This window comes from Arachis hypogaea, chromosome 6 (genome assembly GCF_003086295.3).
Source record: "Arachis hypogaea cultivar Tifrunner chromosome 6, arahy.Tifrunner.gnm2.J5K5, whole genome shotgun sequence".
Lineage (NCBI taxonomy): Eukaryota > Viridiplantae > Streptophyta > Magnoliopsida > Fabales > Fabaceae > Arachis > Arachis hypogaea.
In genome coordinates, this window is record NC_092041.1 from 115,629,141 (window position 1) to 115,648,719 (window position 19,579).

At 27.8% G+C, this 19,579-nt stretch overlaps 1 protein-coding gene across 1 annotated transcript; it reads right to left on the minus strand.

Moving 5' to 3' along the window:
- Positions 1 to 844: 844 nt before the first annotated feature.
- LOC112756029 (protein SOB FIVE-LIKE 5) lies at positions 845 to 2,348 on the minus strand. The gene is made up of 4 exons (XM_025804435.3): positions 1,712 to 2,348; positions 1,511 to 1,585; positions 1,360 to 1,414; positions 845 to 1,202 (listed from the first exon to the last, which is right to left on the minus strand). Exons 1-4 carry the CDS (start codon positions 2,108 to 2,110, stop codon positions 1,174 to 1,176), a joined length of 558 nt encoding a protein of 185 aa, XP_025660220.1. The 5' UTR covers positions 2,111 to 2,348; the 3' UTR covers positions 845 to 1,173.
- Between the last annotated feature and the right edge of the window lie 17,231 nt (positions 2,349 to 19,579).

Sequence of the window (19,579 nt, forward strand, 5' to 3'; positions counted from 1 at the left end):
CTGAAAATGAAACTTGGCTTTTGGTTTCATTTGGATACTTTGTCTATTTTTGGTGCCAAGCCCATTTCTCTTACCATATTTACCCACCCAAAGTAGTTGTGAGCAAGGCTGGCAGTAGCTGAACTTAATCAAGTGGGCCCCACTACTCATAACTAAGGCCTTTGGATTTGATTGATATATGGATTCATGGTGGTGAATAATGGCTCAAGTGAAATTGTGACCCCTCTTTCCTCTCTTATCAGTGGTTACTTCTTTTTATCTTTTCTTTTTTTGGTACTTTATTTGACCTGTTCATTTAATTTGAGTTGTAATTGTTTCACACAAAAGGAATTTTCTGAATTCAAGATCACTAGAAAAGATATTCTATTATTAAGAATTCCACTCCAGAAATTTTGAAAATGCTCCTAAGTTTTAATGTTTGATGAAATCACTGAAAATGAAACAAACTTGTCTACTATTGGACCAATTCCATGTTAGTATTAACATTCTCCCTTCTAAATTTACTATATCTTTTATTTTTTAGTAGTAAATTAGTTAACTAGAGAATGAAAAAAGGTTGAGCACCAATCTTAGAAGAGTTTCTGATTGGTATCACATTTTTTTACTGAACACATTTGGGAGGTCCCAGAGATGCATCATGCTTGTCACTCTGATTCATGACATAAAGATTCTGCATGATTTTAATTTTACATTTTCATAACAACACAATTTCCTTTTCTTTTATTTGAATTAGGATTGGCTATGTTGTGAACTTGTAATAAAACTTAGCATATGCAAAGTTTTTGCATCATGCTTGCTACTGATGACAACAACAAAAAAGAAGAAAGAAATTTAAAAAAAAAAATGGAAGACAGAAACCTTACCCAGTTTCTTATATTCTCTTAGGTTGTTCCCCAACTGCATTGGCAGTGTAGTACAGAAGCATATTCAAATAAAAGAGTGAAAGCTACAACAAAGGTTGCTTTTTTCCTTGTTAACAATTTAACATGTTGAAAAAGAAGAAAAAAATTAAATAAAAGGAGGAAATTAAAGGAATTTTTTTTCCCCTTTAAACAGACATTGAAATTTGAATATTTTTTCTTTCTTTCTTTTTTGACAATATCCCCCTTTTGGTCTCTCTTTCCATAGCAATGCAGCAGAAGTGACAGCAGCCACAGCAAAATGATTTTCATTTCATTTTCTTCCTTCTTCATCAAACCCACCTAATGAGGAGGAAAAAAAAAGGTTTAATATATTTTTAAAAAATCAATGTATTTAAACATCTGATACATTGGTTTTTCAATGTATGAGTTTGTTTAAATTAACAGTTATTTTGAATCAGAGGGAGTAATTTGAAGAGAATGGATCATGATTCATTACCTTGTTCCTCTGAAGCTTGTTTTCCTCTGAATAGGTTCTGGAATTTAGGCTTTCTCTGTATAACAAAATGTGCAAATAATTGATATTCATAAAGTATTGATCATAACTAAAACAATTTAATCAACCACAAACCAAACTATATATTATATACCTTTATTCTTGTTACTGATAAACACTGAGAAAAATCCAATGCATCTTCCACTGCTCCATTCCCTGAGAAACTCTTCTGTTCAATAAACAAAAGAATTCATTTAATTAATAAATTACTAACAAGAAATTAAACTATATGAAAATCATGTTAATTAGTATTATTATTATTATTATGTCATGAGAAATTAATGAATTTATTAACCTTGTGACTCTCCTTTGGAAAGTTGAAGATTGGTGAGCTAGCAGTGTCATCAAGATATGAAGATTGTTGTTGTTGTTGACTTCTTCCATATTCTTTTACCATCATCTTCTTCTTCTTCTTCTGTGATTCTTTGGTATTATTATTGTTATTAGCATACCAATTATTCTCACAATACCATGATGATGCATCATCATAATGTGGAGGACCTGATGAAGCATCAGAAACCATTGACAAATCTTCTTCAAACTCCTCCTCTTCCATTATTCTTCCTGCTCCTTTCCCTTCAAATTCATCTATTCTTTGGAAATAACTCTCAGAAACAAGTGAAGAAGATTGGTCCAAATAATGTGTCCAACCTGATTCACTAGCACTATTGTATTGTGAAGCTGATATATCCATCTCTTTTTTTTTTTCCTCTTTCTAATAAGAAAGAACTAATTTGATGCTCTTATATATATAGATTCTGTGATCAAAGGAACTTGTATAAGATCCTAAAGGGTAGCTGTTTTCCACACTCTCTTACTCTCATCATAAGTATAAGAAGAGGAGAAAAAGAAAAAGAAAAAGAAAGACTAATAATTCATTAACAAACAAAAAGGAGAGAGAGAGAAAAAAAAATAATAATAAAAAAATGCACTATAATTCTAAACTATTATGTGTCCTTTAGCACAATCCTTTCACCTTCTTATTTTATCTTTATGTGAATGAATCAATATGCCAGTTGGCCTTATGTGCGTGTGTGTATGTGTACGGCAGTGTCTTCTAGCAAAGAGGGAGTGAGAGAGATAAGGGGAGATGCAATAGCTCAGTATCAAAGGATTCATCCCATTAATTCACTCGTCTATTTAAATAAGTATTAAATATTTGATTTTTGCTTAGTATATATGAATATCCATTTACTAGTTATAAATTCTTAAATAAATTTTGATAGAGATAATTTTTTTTTAAATATTTGGATCTAATATATTTTTGTAATTTAAAAGTGTAGTTTGATATTTTTAATGAATGAAATTTTAGTTTTGTAAAAAAAATGATACTTTGTTTTGTTTTTTTTTTTTTTACCGAAGATATGGAAACTCGAATCCGCAACCTCTTAATTGAGTATGGGGAGACTATGCCATTTGAGCTATTGCTTCTTGGCTGATACTTTGTTTTGTTACTATGCAATGAAGTGTGACTTTGAATTTTAGTGATACTTATAATGTATTGAAAAAATTTTAAGTGTACCGGCGGTAAACACTGGTGTTCCAGTTATGTTAACCGTTGATTTTAATTAATATATATTATATATATTTTTTATAATTCAAATCAACAGTTAAAACAACTGGAATACTGGTGTTTCCGGCCCACTATAATAAATGAATTTTGAAATATATATATGGAGTTATTTTTCCATTATGGCAGCATTGCATTACCATGCTCCTCTCATAGGAGGATAGTGCTGTCCTTTCAGGACAAAAGTTAATCTTAATTTGGCCAATTCACAACTAATGATGCTTTAATGATTAGCCCTTTTGTTTCTATTAATGGTTATAGGGGGTTTTGATAGTTGACCTCACAATAAATGCTGTATGCTCCCTTCTCATATGGTTTTTGCTTTTTTTTTTTTTTTTTTTGTTACCTAGTTTATTTTTTATATATTTTTTTAAAATTTATTCTCTCAAGATAAATATAGAATGTGACTCTATTCAAATTATCCTTCAAATTCATCTTATAATAATAAACTAACACTAAATTCCAATTTTCTGTATATGTATTTAAAATTTATCATTGTAAGAAGATTAAACATGACTCAATTTAAATTGTGGTACAGATTTATCTTATAATAATAAAATGATGCTAAATTCCAAAAAAAGTACAATAAGATAAATGTTACAAATATCTCTCCTTTTATTTCCCCTCCCTCTCTCTTCATACATTTATGTCTGTTTTGCAACCACCAACAAAACAAGGTTCTTTAAGTTGTGAATGAATTGAGTATTATAGATTCTTTTAAATTGTGCTTAACAACTAACTCTATCACAATTCACAAATCAATATTTACCACTTAGTTTTAAACAAAAAAAGGGTCAAAAGTTTTTCTAATTTGGAAATTTCTTCTCCTTTTTTAAAGTTGAAATTGGGGGTCATAAAGCAATCCACAAAAATAATGTTGGTTACACCAATTAATAAAGTGATTGTTTTATTTAATTACAATAGTTGATTTTGATTAGAAACAAATAAAATTACTATGTATTTTGAGTACTAAAAAGTGTTTGTATTATAAATGCAAAGTGTCCTAATTGAGGTAGACAAAGGCACGTTATATTGAAAGAAAGCAGTGGTGAGGCCAAGATTTCAAAATGTTATGCGAATAAGAAGCAACTGTATTGCGGTGAAAAGACTGCTCCTTTATTTTCCTTCAGTAGTTTCTTCCTGCTTCTTATTTTTCATTTCACTTCCCTTTAAATTCATATGCAAAATGGTTGGTGAGAAGAGACTAGAGAGAACACTTTTTAATTTAGATATGGAAGGAGGAATGGTGTAGGACATAGTTATGGAGTGTACGAGTGTTTTACGCAGTTGTGGTATCAAGAGAAAATCGGACTAAAAAATTAAAAAAAATTGCATCACACAAATCGGACCGTCCGATTTGTATTTTAAACAATTAAAAAAAATTAATAATAAAATCGGACCATCTGATTTTTGTTTTCAAAATAAAAAAATTGTAAAAGTACAAATCGGACCCTCCAATTTTCTCTCCCACACAAATCGGACCATCCGATTTGTGTTCATAATTTTTTTAACAAAGAAATCGGACAATCCGATTTCTTCACTTTATGGTTCAAAAAAAATTATCCCACATTCATGTCTAACATCACCCACCTCCATACCTATGCACAATACACATAAAATTTGTATATCCAAAAAAATGAGCCTAGAGAAAACTTAGAACCAAAGGATACAAAGGAAATTATAATCTTTTATTAGTAAGAAAATAATGTAAATAATTATTACTTTTTTTAAAAGAAGATTTGAATGAGAAAGAATGAATACATAATTTGGAATTGATATATTGAAAGTTAGATGCAGCAGTGAAAAGCATTTAGAGAGAAAGAACATAGTACAAAAGATACAGCATGAACACATGACTAGAAGACATATAAGATTTTCAGAAATGCCACATAAGTTCAATACTCTCCCTGGTGACAAAAAACTTATCTAAGCCAAATGGTAGCAAAATCCATACAGTACTATGGCCCCATTAATCTTGGAAGCATTGCCCTTCCTTTCTATATCTGTGAATATGTACCTGTGAAAATTGTAGTGACATTAGGCTTGAAATCTGGTATCTATCTCTAGGGCCATATTATATATATATTTATTTTGTACTATGCCAATATCAATGCATTGAACCTATTGAACAGTAAAAACAATTCCATCACACTTGACATGGTAAACATGGTAATGCCATTAAATCTTCCATTCCTAGATTGGTTTCATGCCTATTTACTATTTAGAAAGTGTTGAGTTAATTGCTGGTCACTTGACCCTACTCTCATTTCAACAAGTCACTCAATCAATAATGAACCCAACCTCTATTCATTACTTCCTCTTATTATTATTTTAATTCCTTTTTTCGAATTGAATACTTTCTTTATTTTCTTGAGTCGGAAATTAAATTTTAAGAGTCGACTTTACAGCTGGCATTCAAAGAGTCGATCAGTAATACTTGTTTTCATTTGTTTACTTCTAAATATTTTCAAACCAAAATGGCAATAAATAAATTCTTGAATTGTTTGTAAATTAATTAATTAATTAATACAAATCAAACTATTTAATATGCTTTACTTTTTTTTAATATATAATAATTTAGGGTTATTGGGTAGTGTCAATTGACAATGAAATGTGACTTTATGTATAGATCATAGGGCCACTATATGATTCTGGTCTGACTCCAATTGGTCCCGCCCATTTTAATAGAATGTGTCCATTTGCATATGTTTGATGCTTACTGCTCTGTTAAGCACTTGGGTTATCAATCTCAATCATTTCTACCTGTAGAACTCTCTAAAGCTTAAATCATATTAAATAATAATCAATAATTCTATTCTATTATGGAAATCAATCTATCATGGAACTTAGGCTTCCATGGTTCATCATATGGGAACAAAAAACTTCTTATCCTAAATAATCCTAATAACCCACCGATTTTAGATTGGTGCATGTCATGTTCTTTTTCCAATCATAAATAGGTCATAGTACATTTAAATCATTAGTAGAAATACAACTACTTCATATATATATATATATATATATATATATATATATATATATATATATATATATATATATATATATATATAAAAGAATTGGTGTCCAACTTTCTTTTTTAAAATACTTTTTATTATATATAATTTATAAAAAATTATTTTGTTATTTTCATAACTTGAACCTAAGACTTCTTATTAACTAATTTAAAAATAACTCACTATCTCACTTGATTCTCTTTTTATTATTTTAGCACATATTTAATATACAAAAGTAAATTAACAAGAACATTAGTGTCTATTAATAAACTAGTATATATAATAGGAATACAAAGAAGATTAGTGTCCAATTTTTCTTCTAAAATACTTTCGTTATATATAATTCATAAAAAAAAGATTTCTCCAAATTTTTGAATCCAAAATGTTTTAGTTAAATTATAAATCATTTGTCATCTCAACTAGTTCAATTTTTATTAAATACATTAGTATAAATATAATAGTATCTATTGATACACTACTATGTATAATTACATGTTCATTCGTATAACTAACTCAAGAATATAGGTTATATCTTTTTATTACATTTCGTTTAAGATGATTAGTTTCTCAACCCTCCAAATTTAAGTCAATTATTATATAATGAAAATGGTAATGTATTTCGAAAAAAAAAATAAGGAGTTTAACGTTCAATGAAAATCAACTTATTATTAAATATAAATAAAAAATTTAAGGAGAAATAAATTATAAAACACAATAAATCTTAAATTTTAAATTGTAACTTTAAATTATTGGTATAAAATATAATATTTGTTTAATTAACAAAAAAGTATAATATTTGCCAATGAGCTATAACTTAAATGACATAGTCTCTCCATACTCACCTAGAGGTCGCAGATTCGAGTCTCCCTGTATTTAAAAAAAAAAGGTGTAATATTCTTTACTACCTAATAAAGAATATTCAAAGATGGGTTATAAAAAAACTACTTATTTAAGAAAAAGCCTCACTTTATGTTTAATTTGAAAACAACAATACAATAATTAATGGTATAGGATGAGAGGAAAGAAAGGCACAAGCTATGTGTGAAGCCCATGCATGTAGATGAGCAGTTCAAATCATGGGTCATGACACATATGTTAATTACTTCAACAGTTTCTTCTATTCACCAATTGAAAAGAAAGAAAAAGACACTAATGAAACAGATATATATAAGAATTGGGATACTATCACCTTAGCCCTTAGGCCCTTTTTCATTTGTTATTATATGCTAAGAGTTAAGAGTGTAGCACTGTACAAGTATGGCACAAGAGCATTCCTACTATGGTCCCCTTTTCATGGCAACCAAGGTCAAACATTGCTTATACCATACAGTGCCTAACCACCGACGAAAAATACTTCAATCTTCCAAAATTAAATTCTAAATATTCATAATTAATTATTTTATTTATGTAAAATATCTTTAAATTATATAAAAATAATTAAAAAATTAGTAGTTTTAAAATTATATATACCTTATTTATATTTTAATAACATACAAATATATATTTATTTTTGGCACTTAGCTTTATATATATGGATATATATCCTATCCTATACCATCAACTTTCTTTCACTTTCACACCCAGGACAAATAATCAAGTCCATGTCACATTGGTTAAAGTCAAATCTTTATGCTTCAGTTTTCTACCTATCTAGAAGATAAGGGACATATTAGGGGGTATGCTGATGGAGGATGAAAATGAATTGTACATGACTACATTTAATGTAAACATGGCTTTAACAAAAACTAAGTGTAGGATACTAGGATTATATATATATATATATATATATGAATCCTGCTTGAGAGCCAATGGAATATTTGTACAATATATACAATGAGCTATGAGTTAAAAAATGAACATCACTCATATTATCCAGAATAACCATTCGAGTACCAGGGATAATAAACATCTCATGTCATGAAACCACTCATCCCAAAAGCTTAAGCTGATTTTAGGGTTCACCAAGGATCGAATTCTTGACCTTTCGGATCTAAAACTCTGATACCATATCATGAAACCACTCATTCCAAAAGCTTAAGTTGATAGGAAAAGGTAATACTAATGGTTATATCTCTAATACTGAATCGGACATCCATAAACTCCATTATACATATTGTACAGATATTTCATTGACTCTCTATACTTCCTCTGTATATATATATCTTCAATTATTAATTAATTTATTTATTTAATGAGAAAAATACATTATATGTGAATCATGAGAATCTAATGTTCAGAAGTGATAGTAGTGTGTACAGAAAGAATTAAATACCTATTACATTGAAATAGTGAGATGAGAGACATAATTGAAAACTCACACTACACTTTGTTCTTGGATCTTTTTTTTTCCCCTGAAACAAAGAGTGTTAAGTCAATCTCAAATTCTGAAGCTACAAATGACATATCTCTGAAGCTTCACAGTGACCATGGTGAAACAATAATAATAATAATGATAATAATGCCACCAAAACCTAGAGCAGTGAAATTTGCACGTGCTTTTTTTGTCTGGTCCATGATTTCAGAGACCAACCTATTGAGACAAATAATTTAAAAGCATTTATAAAATGTGCAGAATTATAATTTGTTATTTAACTTCTTTTAACTTTATCATTATTGTACTATTTAGTATTTAACATCTAGAAAGGTAAGTCTGAATTGTCTTTTCTTTTAATTAAGGAAATTACCTGTCCTTGAGTGATAATTAGTAATCACCACTTACTCCAATTTTAATAGTGATGTGAAATTATTATTCCTTTTAATCTTGTCATGATTAGGAGACTTTCCCTGACAATTATTTTTGCATTATTGCTGCTTTACTAAGTTGTCATTTCACTATAATGCATAGCATATATAGCTTTCAGTCATTAATATATTAAGGTCTTCTCATGTTACACATTATTTTGGGACAGTAGAACAGAAACTAATAAGAGAGATGGGTACCCAAATAATCTCTTTATTTGTATATATATTTTTGTATTACGGTATTCCCATTTTAAGGATTAATCTGTCACGGATCTGAGTTTTATTTAAAAATTTACTAAGTTTTATTTAAAAATTTATTATCAATTAATGAATTGCTGCATATATAAAATGAGATTCAAATCTTTGATATTTGTTTAATTAGACGGGTGAAATCACCATTGCACGAATCCAAATTGCTTCTCTCCTTATTTATATATATAATTGTGTTTTTTTACAGGCACATGACACTGAGATATGGACACAAAGACATAAAATTGTGTTTGATAGATGAAACACGGATAGAGACATTGTATCCAGAGATATTGAATTAATGTATTTTGTATCCATACAGAAAGGACGGACACAGAGACACTGATAAGAGATATAATTTATTTTCTATTTTATCTTTTATTATTCTTGTTAATTTTTCATAATTATATTTTTCTTTCTAAATTTTTTAAATGAGAATAAATTGAACTTTTATAATTTATTCTAGTTTATCACCAAACGAAATATAAAAATACTAATTTTTATATTTCTGTACTTTGTGTCTTATTCTCAGTGTCTTATCTTATTCTATTTTCATAACTAAATCCAGCCTATGGTATGAAAAACAAGATTCTATGATGAATTACTAAGATAAGGTATAAAGTTTTTTTCTTTTTATTTTAAATAGTTTAGTAAATTATCAAAATGATATTCGAAAGTTCATATTAGGGATGGCAAAATTCCCCGAGACGTGGGGATCCCTGCGGGGACTGCCCCGAATGGGGATCCGATTGTGGGGAATTTTCCCCACGGGGATGGGGATGGGGGACAAAATTCCCCCGAAGCAGGCGTGGGGACCCGAGCGGGGATCCCCACCCCGTCCCCGCTATTCCCCGAAATTTATGAATTCCTTAAATTTTCCTTAATAGTTTATTTCTCATATATGTTTTTTAGTCATTTCTCACACACACATATATAGAAACCCAAAACTCATAATCTTTATTTGCATAACCCTTCTTCAATTCAAAGATCCCTAAGGCTGTCCATACTCCATCTAACCTCTCTGCAGTCACCCCCTCGTCATCCTTCTCACCGAATCGTCACACCTCACTGTGCCATCACCCTTATCGCGTCGTAATTTCTATTTGCGGCATTCTTTTTCATAACTCTGCCGTCGTGTCCATTCTCCTCTCTGTTGCCACGTCTCTTACCTCGTCTACTGTTTTGTCCTTTGACTCGTCGTTGCGTCCCCCTATTGCGTTATTTCGAGAGAAGTCACCATCGTATCATTTAGACTTTTTGTATAAAATCTTGCAGTTTTTGTATAAGATAGATACTTGCAACTCTATTCATATGAAAATTAATAATTAGTTAGAATTATTATGTAGATGGGGAATGGGGTCCCCGCGGGGAATGGGGCCCCGTGGGGAATGGGGATGGGGATCAATATTCCCCCACGGCGGGGAATGGGGCGGGGATGGGGAACAAATCTGAGGGCGGGGATGGGGAGCAGGGAGGCATCCCCCGCCCCCGCCCTGCCCCATTGACATCCCTAGTTCATATTGCTAATGACATATAAATTTTTGAAAGATTTAAAAATGCGACAAAAAGAGCTAAATATATATATATTATAAACAATGACTTTAGATATCAAATTTTGATGCACATTTTTGTAATTATTATTAAAAAAAGATATTTTTATCCTTAAAATTTAGTAATTTTTTGTCAAGTAATTTAAAAAAAAATATTGTGAATGACCACATTTTTTTAAATAAAAAAAATCTAGAAATCAAATTGTGCTCTGAACATTTTGTGCATCTTCTAAATATTTATTCAAATATTGTCAAAAAAATTTAGATTAAATAAATAAGTTATTTGCTAAATATAAAAATTTTTTATTACTTACTAAAAAATATAATATTTATTAATTTTTTTATTATATTTTTAAATAATTCAAAAATTATTTTATCAATAACATATTTTAAAAGATTTTTTATCAGTAGTTAAATCTTTCGATATATCAAATTCGTAGTTAACCCTTATATAGTATTTGATATTTATGGTCAATTTGATACAATTATTATTACCGTTTCAATATAATAATCAACTTCTACTTATAAGTTTTAAAATATTGCGTATGCTTATAATAACTGATTTTCTAGCTTAAATTTTATCAAATTTTGCCTATAATCGAATTAATTTAGTTTTTCATCATTTTCCTAAAACAACTTTGAGTATTCACAAAAGTTTATGTTTTAACTTTTTAATTGTTGCCCATGAAATATATACTTATTCCTCAAGCAAAATGTAAGTTTCGGTAAACAACTTAATTAAGTTACTTTTGAGAAAATAGCTTAAACAATAAATATTTATATTAAAAGTAGTTTATAAATAAATTATTTTGTGTTTAGTTTTTTAGTTCTAAAAATACTTATTTTAAGAGAAATGTGATAAAAAGCTTTTTATTCTGAGAGAAGTCATTTTTTTTAATCTTTTTTTAAGTACCAAAATAGCTTTTTAGAAAGTTGCAATTTTATTTTGAAAATTGTACCAGACATTAATATTACATCTTTTCATAAGTTAAAAGTTAAAAAAAGTTACTTATAAACCCATCCAAACATACCCTTAGTCAAGTTACTTCATCTATCATCATCTCAAGGGATAAAGCAATAAGATTACTGGGTGTGATATGTTAGTAGTGCGAAAAATGTTAAAAGAGATTTCATTTCTTATAAAAAATAAATAAAGATTTCAATTTTAACGTAAATGAAGATAAATTTGATAAAAAAAAGACGAACATAATCAATATGAATTTTTCATATAATTTTATAATATATGCATGCGAACATATGATCAATAGCAAGAAATTAAATTTAATATATGTTAGAATATAATTAGGATCAATTAGGTACAATTAGTATTATTTAGTATATTTGAATATTTATTATAAGAGATTACGTCTTTATTATTATGATTTTTTTAGTATCTATAAGTATCTTTTTATATTGTATTATTCCAGACAATTTGCATAGACAACTTAAATACACTTAATAATATACCATCATTTCTCCAGTTTAGTCTCTTATTTCTAACATGATATCAGAGTCATGATATCCTCCTTGAAGAGAATAGGTTGTTTTTTTTGCGATGAAATCGCCGTAGTTTTTTAATTATTACAATTCTCTTAGTACCTATAAATACTGTTCTATATTGTATCATTCTAGACAACTTGAGTAGACAACTTGAATACTTACAAACCTTTTTCCTATTACTCCCTCTCCCTTTTCTAACATAGTATCAGAGTCATGATATCCTCCTTGAAGATGATAGGTTGTTTTCCTTGCGATGAAATCGCCGTAGTTTTTTGTATTTTTTTTCTGTCATTTTTCTTTCCCTTTTGTCACTCCTTTGATACTTTTTCACCTCACCGACTAGCCTATTTTGAGTTGAATGATCAAACACCATTGTCATCCGCTGCTTACCTATTCTCATGAAGAAATCATATAGTTTTCGCTCTCTTTTGACAGTTCCGTCGGCGTTCTCTCGTGTGTGGCAGTTCCGTCTGCGTTCTTTCGTGGCAATTCCATCTGCGTTACACTACAAGAAAATAGAGTTATTTTAACACTTTATTTTTTAACACCATAATTAAATGTCAAAACTAATATATATTTTTGACAAATATCACAAATGTCAAATTTTTTATGTTTTTTTGATGAATAATTTGACCGTAGAAAATTACTCCTCAATTTTGATACTCATTTGTTTTCAATTTACTCTACTATTTTTCTTCTTCTTTGGGCTCTGTTAATTTTGACATCACACTGCTCTCAGTTTAGGATTATACTACTCATTCTTTATCTTCAAAATCTCAATTTATTCTTTAGTTTCAAGATCTCATTTCATTCTTTGTTAAAATTTTTTGTTGAAAATATTTTATAGTCAATAAGTGTCAAAATAAATAGTATTTTTGACAATTAATAAGTATCACAGAAAATATGTTCTCAAAATTTTCTAACAAATTATTTTTGACAGCCAATATTTATCAAAATAAGATTTAAATTTTTTTCACAATCACTTATATGTTAAAAATACTATTTTTGACAAAATTTTTATTAACATATTTTCATAGTTAAAATAGTGTCAAAATTTATTTTTTTGACAAATTTTAATTTTCTTTTACACATTATAACCCTAAAAAATAATCTATATCGTTGTAGTGGTTCTCTCGTGGCAGTTCCGTTTATGTTCTCTCTTGGCAGTTTCGTCTGCATCTTCGCGTGGCAGTTCTGTTTGCATTTCGTCTGTGTTTCCTTGTGGCAGTTCCATCTGCATTTCTTTCCGGCAGTTCCATCTGCACTTCCTCGGCAGTTCGATCTGCGCTTCCTTCAAACAAGCGGCAATTCCGTCTGTGCTTCTTTCAGACAAGCAGCAGTTCCGTCTGCGCTTCCTTCAGACAAGCGGCAGTTCCGTCTGCGCTTCCTTAAGACTAACAGTAGTTCCATATGCACTTCCTTTAGACAAGCGGCAGTTCCATCTGCGCTTCATTCAGACAAGTGGCAGTTCCATCTGCACTTCCTTCCGACAGTTCTGTCTGAACCCGTTTTATCGGTTTATGCAGTTTTTTTTTCTCTTTATTTCGTTGTTTTAAATAAGTTTCAAATTCAAGTGAGGGGATGTTAGAATATAATTAGAATCAATTAGTATTATTTAGTATATCTGAATATTTATTATAGAAAATTACGTTTTTATTATTACGATTCTCTTAGTACCTATAAATACCCTTTTATATTGTATTATTCTAGACAACTTGCATAGACAACTTGAATACACTCAATAATATACCATCATTTCTCCAATTTAGTCTCTTATTTCTAACAATATAATTTTATCATGTTAACATAAAGTAAAATTTAATAAGATAATACATGTATAATTTTATATATTTTTTATAATATATTTTTAAGATCTGTATAATTTCATATATTTTTTGATAATATAATATATGCATGCGAACATATGATCAACAGCAAGAAATTTCATATAATTTTATCATATTAACATGAAGTAAAATTTAATAAGATAATTCGAGTGTATAATATCTACTTTTCTAAAAGAAAAGTTTTTCAAAATTTGGCATGCATGGGGGCAAATACTTTCAAGTATGACTATATATATATATATATATATTAGATAATTTTTAATATTGCAAGCACATCAACAAAAATGATATATACAATGTTTTACAGGAAAAAAACTTGTATGTCCCTTATCAAGTCCCTTTTAATGTGTAACACAAAATGCTAGTCCCAATGAAGATACTACTAGACTAAGACATGACAATATAATTAAACATGGCCTTTTAGTATTAGGATGCAACTACACCCACTTGTTACAAGACAGGTAGTAAGTAGTCCCCAATGAAGTTGATACAAAACTTGAGCAGTAACCCACATGCATGCATACAATAACATAAAACAAGATCAATTACACTTATTTTTCTTCAAGTTTAGAAAAATTCATAATTCTCTTTTATTTGTTTAGGTTATATTAAATAATTTTGGTTTGAATAAAACTTAGGTATTTTAAAATATACGTATTTTGGATTGATCATGATATATTTTGTTTTAATCTAGTAAAATTTAAAATATCTTTAATTATTTTAGACATGTCATTATTTTTTTATTAAGTATTGATGTTATAGGTTAAATATTCATGTGAAAAGCTAAATGCCAAAATTTGACTCTCTACTACCCGGTGGATCAAATTTCTGTAAAAAAAAAAATTAAAAATGAATTTCTTTGGTTGTCATTACCAATGGATTTTATCCGTCGCAAAAATAATTTTGTTATTAAAGAATTATTACCGACAGAAATAATCTATTTTTAGTTGAAAAATATTTATTCATTGCAGATGAATTAGATTTGTTGTTTTTTTTTAGTCAAATTAATGATAAATTTTGAAATTTGATGGTAATTTTTATTGATTCTATTTTTAGTGACAAATTTCATCCGTCACTATTTTTGTTACTAATATTAATGTCCATTACTAAACTAAAAGCAAATCGTTATTAAAAATCTATCAGTAATAATCTAAAAAATTGTAGTAGTGACCAAATCAAAACAACAAAAAAAATGATCTTTTTAAGGACGAAAATTATATAAAACTCTACTAAATCTCAAAAAAAAAATTGTTACCATATAAATATAATTATTAGTCTAAATTAGGACTAAAATAACGTAGATGAATATAATTTGATGATATATATTAAAATTAAACTCTTAGAATAATTAAAAAAATTTACAAATTATTGTTAAGGAGTCTGATAAGAGAGAAAGAAAATTGATTTTTGCAGCTATTAAGCATGCTAACAATGCAATCATGGTTTGGACAAAAGGCCAGCTGTGAGAAGAGAGAGAAAAGCAAAAAAAGAAATAGGAGCTAACAATCCATATGCATGCTGAATTGCTGATCGTATGAGAAAGCGGCGATCCCGCTACCACTGACCATGTTTTCCGGAATGATATATACATACATGCCTTATTCTTATTATCATTATTATTAGGTTCTTGGAAGATGCTGTTTTGAACAGAAACAAAATAAAAATCCCAATAATCCCTGAGAGTCACAGAGAGAGAAAGAAGCATGTGAGCGTATCTGATGGGTATTCCCCAGTTATGATACGCTGATGAGACACCTACCTCTCCCATCATCACTACTTCTTTCTTTCTTTCTCCTCCTCTCACCATTCTTCCCATTCCACTCCACCCTCCTTTGGATTCATTCTCCATTCTTACCACTTTTCCTTTTTCTATTTTCCGTACTTCTATTCTATTGTACGGCCCCCAACAATTTCATTTTGTGTCTCACATTTATTTATATCTTTAAAACTTTAATTTTTTATACAAATTCAACCATTTCCTATCATTATTACTAGGGCAATTTACGCATCTAAATTGTTTGACCCCCAATATTACACAAATACATTGTTTCCAAATTTAATACGCAAATGCATTGTTTCACTATTTTATGTAAACCGCTACTGGCAGTAGCGGTTTACAGATGTGCATAAACCGCTACAACCAGCCGCAGTTTATGTGTGAGTGTGTGAGTGTAAACTGCTGCTGCTAGCAGCGGTTTACGTGCGTGTGTATGTGAGTGTAAACTAGCGGTTTACGTGCGTGTGTGTGAGTGTAAACCGCTACTGCCAGTAGCGGTTTACGTGTATGTGTGTGTATACTATTTAAATAATATTATAAATAAAAAATTTAATTTATCATTTCACAATATAATTTAAAAAATATAAATATGCATGTAATAAATTTTTTATTTGTATTTATTATTAAAATGAGAGACCAAATTACAAATAAAAAAATACAGTCTTCAAAGTATTGAATTATATAAAGCAAGACTAATTTTTTTTATTCTCATCTCTTTTAAAATTTATAAATAATAAAATAATTTATTTTTAGCCAAAAGTTTACTAAATTATATATTTTACTCTTTAAAAATCACTTCATTCTCTTTTATTTATATCAACCATACAAAGGAGATTGGAGAGTTTGGAAAATGGGTTGTGTTCTTTGCTGCTGATTTGCATTTGAGGTTCTAGCTAAATGATTTTTTTTATTTGTGCAACTTTGTTGTCTTATACCAAAAAATAAAAATTATTTGTATTTTACAGTTGATTAATTAGATAAATAATAGTGATAGCATCATAATTTTGATGAATAAAATAAAAAATATAAATATGCATGTAATAATTTTTTATTTATATTTATTATTAAAATGAGATTAAATAGCAAATCAAAGAGTGAGTACTCAGAGAGTACTAAAATATATAAACTAAGACTAATTTTTTTTTTTATCTTCATCCCTTCTAAAACTCATGAATGATAAAATAATTTATTTTTAGTAAAAAATTCACTAAATCATACACTTTTTCTTTAAAAATTACTTCATTTTTTATCCATATAAATCATATGATTGCAAAAAATATATACTCCATTTTCTTTCTCTCAATTTTTTTGTAACTTAATTTAGCATAAACAAACATTTTTTCTAATCAACGTGAGGAACACAGAAACCGCTAAATTAAGTTACAAAAAAATTGAGGGAAAGAAAACGGAGTATATATTTTTTGCAATCATATGATTTATATGGATAAAAAAATGAAGTAATTTTTAAAGAAAAAGTGTATGCTTTAGTGAATTTTTTACTAAAAATAAATTATTTTATCATTCATGAGTTTTAAAAGGGATGAAGATTAAAAAAAAATTAGTCTTAGTTTATATATTTTAGTACTCTGTGAGTACTCACTCTTTGATTTGCTATTTAATCTCATTTTAATAATAAATACAAATAAAAAATTTATTACATGCATATTTATATTTTTTAAATTATATTGTGAAATGATAAATTAAATTTTTTATTTATAATATTATTTAAATAGTATACACACATACACGTAAACCGCTACTGGCAGTAGCGGTTTATACTCACACACACATGCACGTAAACCGCTACTGCCAGTAGCGGTTTACACTCACACACGCACGTAAACCGCTGCTGGCAGCAGCGGTTTACACTCACACACTCACACACATAAACCGCGGCTGGTTGTAGCGGTTTATGCACACCTGTAAACCGCTACTGCCAGTAGCGGTTTACATAAAATAGTGAAACAATGCATTTGCGTATTAAATTTGGAAACAATGTGTTTGCGTAATATTGAGGTCAAACAATTTAGATGCGTAAATTACCCTTATTACTACTCATACTTGATACCCGTGAGATATTTTATATGAACATAATTTTATTTTGCTGAATCCTAGTATCTTTATGCTTGCTTACTGCAGTTATTTTAAGTATGTTAAAATTAAAATTATATTTTTAATAATATTTTTTAAAATGTATTATTAAATAATAAAAAATATTATTTTAATTTTAATAGTATATTTTAAAACATCATAATTATTGTAATATAGACATATTAAAATACATATTTTATTTTTTCGTTCTTCAGCTGCTATTTAAACATGTATTCCTCTTATACATGAATTTAAATTTTATATTAGAATGTATTTTTATATATACACATGTATGTTTAAATTACGGTGTAGTTTTATGTATATATGTGTTTGTGTTTGCAACTTTAAAAAGATAAGAGCGATTTTGAAAATATCTAAGATAAAACTTATTAAAGATAGTTTGTGCTTATTGAAATTAAAAAGTCTAATATGATCTCATATATTAATTTATTTTTAAATTTAATTCTTTTATTAATGTCTACTGCAATATTTGTTATATTTTAAAAGCTATTTTATTAGACACACTTGTTATTTTTTGTACTTATTGAAAGTTATTTTTTATTTAATTTACTAAATATAGATGTTATAACTTTTAAAAAGTTATCTTTTAAAAACTAATTTTTATAAGTTATTTTTAAAAATAAAAATTTTACCAAACAAAACCTAAAATTAGCTACCAAAATCAATCACTAGTATAAAATACATGTTAAAATATAAAATATATATTAAAAATAAGCTAAACAATATATATATATATATATATATATATATATATATACATGGTGGTTAATTTTAGTAGTTGATTTTGGTGTATAAATAACATTTTTGATTATCAAAATATAGATGTAATACAAAAAAAAAATTAATTTACTAATAAATATTAAAATTGAGTAGAAAACTTCAAGAATATAATTTTAACTACATAAATTTTTTAATTGAATAGTATCACAATATTCTATTTTTGTTAAGTTGATTTAATATATATATATATATATATATATATATATATATTGTATTTTAGATAAAATTTAATAAGAAGATTTTTATTATTGTACGAGATTTAAATTTAATAAGATAAATTTTTTGACAAAAAAATTTAGCATAATTTTTATTTTAATATGAAGTTAAATATAATTTTATAATGAGAGAATATATATATATATATATATATATATATATATATATATATATTTTTTTTTTTTTTTTCTAATACTTTTTAACAATTTCAGTGTGCCCCTACACCATATTAAATAGATCCGTCCCTAGTTGAGATTAACCTATTACTCTAGCATTAGAAATATAAAAAGTTCTCATCTATATTTCTATACAATAAAAAATGGAAATTTGGATGAATTTGGTATAATTTTTTTTTTCAAATTATTATTTTTTGCATAGATGTTTTCTGTTATTTTAGAATTTGACCCTAGAAAAATTTTCAGTGTGTAAGATGGTTGATATACCATCTTAACTAATCTCATATTCGCTGTAACTACACATATTTAAATAAACTAGTAGAATTAATAATTTCTGTAATTGTGTAATAATTTAGAGGCATGTACTTTGGATGTACTTTTGTTGTGCTCCTAGAGGCATGTAATATTTAAATACAAGTGACAATAAGGTTAACATCATAGCCAGGACAGGAATGAATCCATCCTAGACTTATGAAGAAAATAAGGTGCTAGAGATCAGGGTATCTGGTAGAGGGTGGGTATGTAGTAGCAGAGATATTAGGGTTTTTGGACATACTTATTAAATTCAATTTAATAATCAAATCGGACAAAATATTAAATTATTGGTTCAATTGATGCATCACTAATTAA

Excerpts from the sequence above, each read along its gene's own strand:
- LOC112756029 (XM_025804435.3), bottom strand. The coding sequence starts at position 2,110 with ATGGATATATCAGCTTCACAATACAATAGTGCTAGTGAATCAGGTTGG. Across the intron at positions 1,586-1,711 it reads TTCCAAAGGAGAGTCACAAG|AAGAGTTTCTCAGGGAATGG; the intron begins GTTAATAAATTC and ends TTTATTGAACAG. Across the intron at positions 1,415-1,510 it reads TATCAGTAACAAGAATAAAG|AGAAAGCCTAAATTCCAGAA; the intron begins GTATATAATATA and ends TTTGTTATACAG.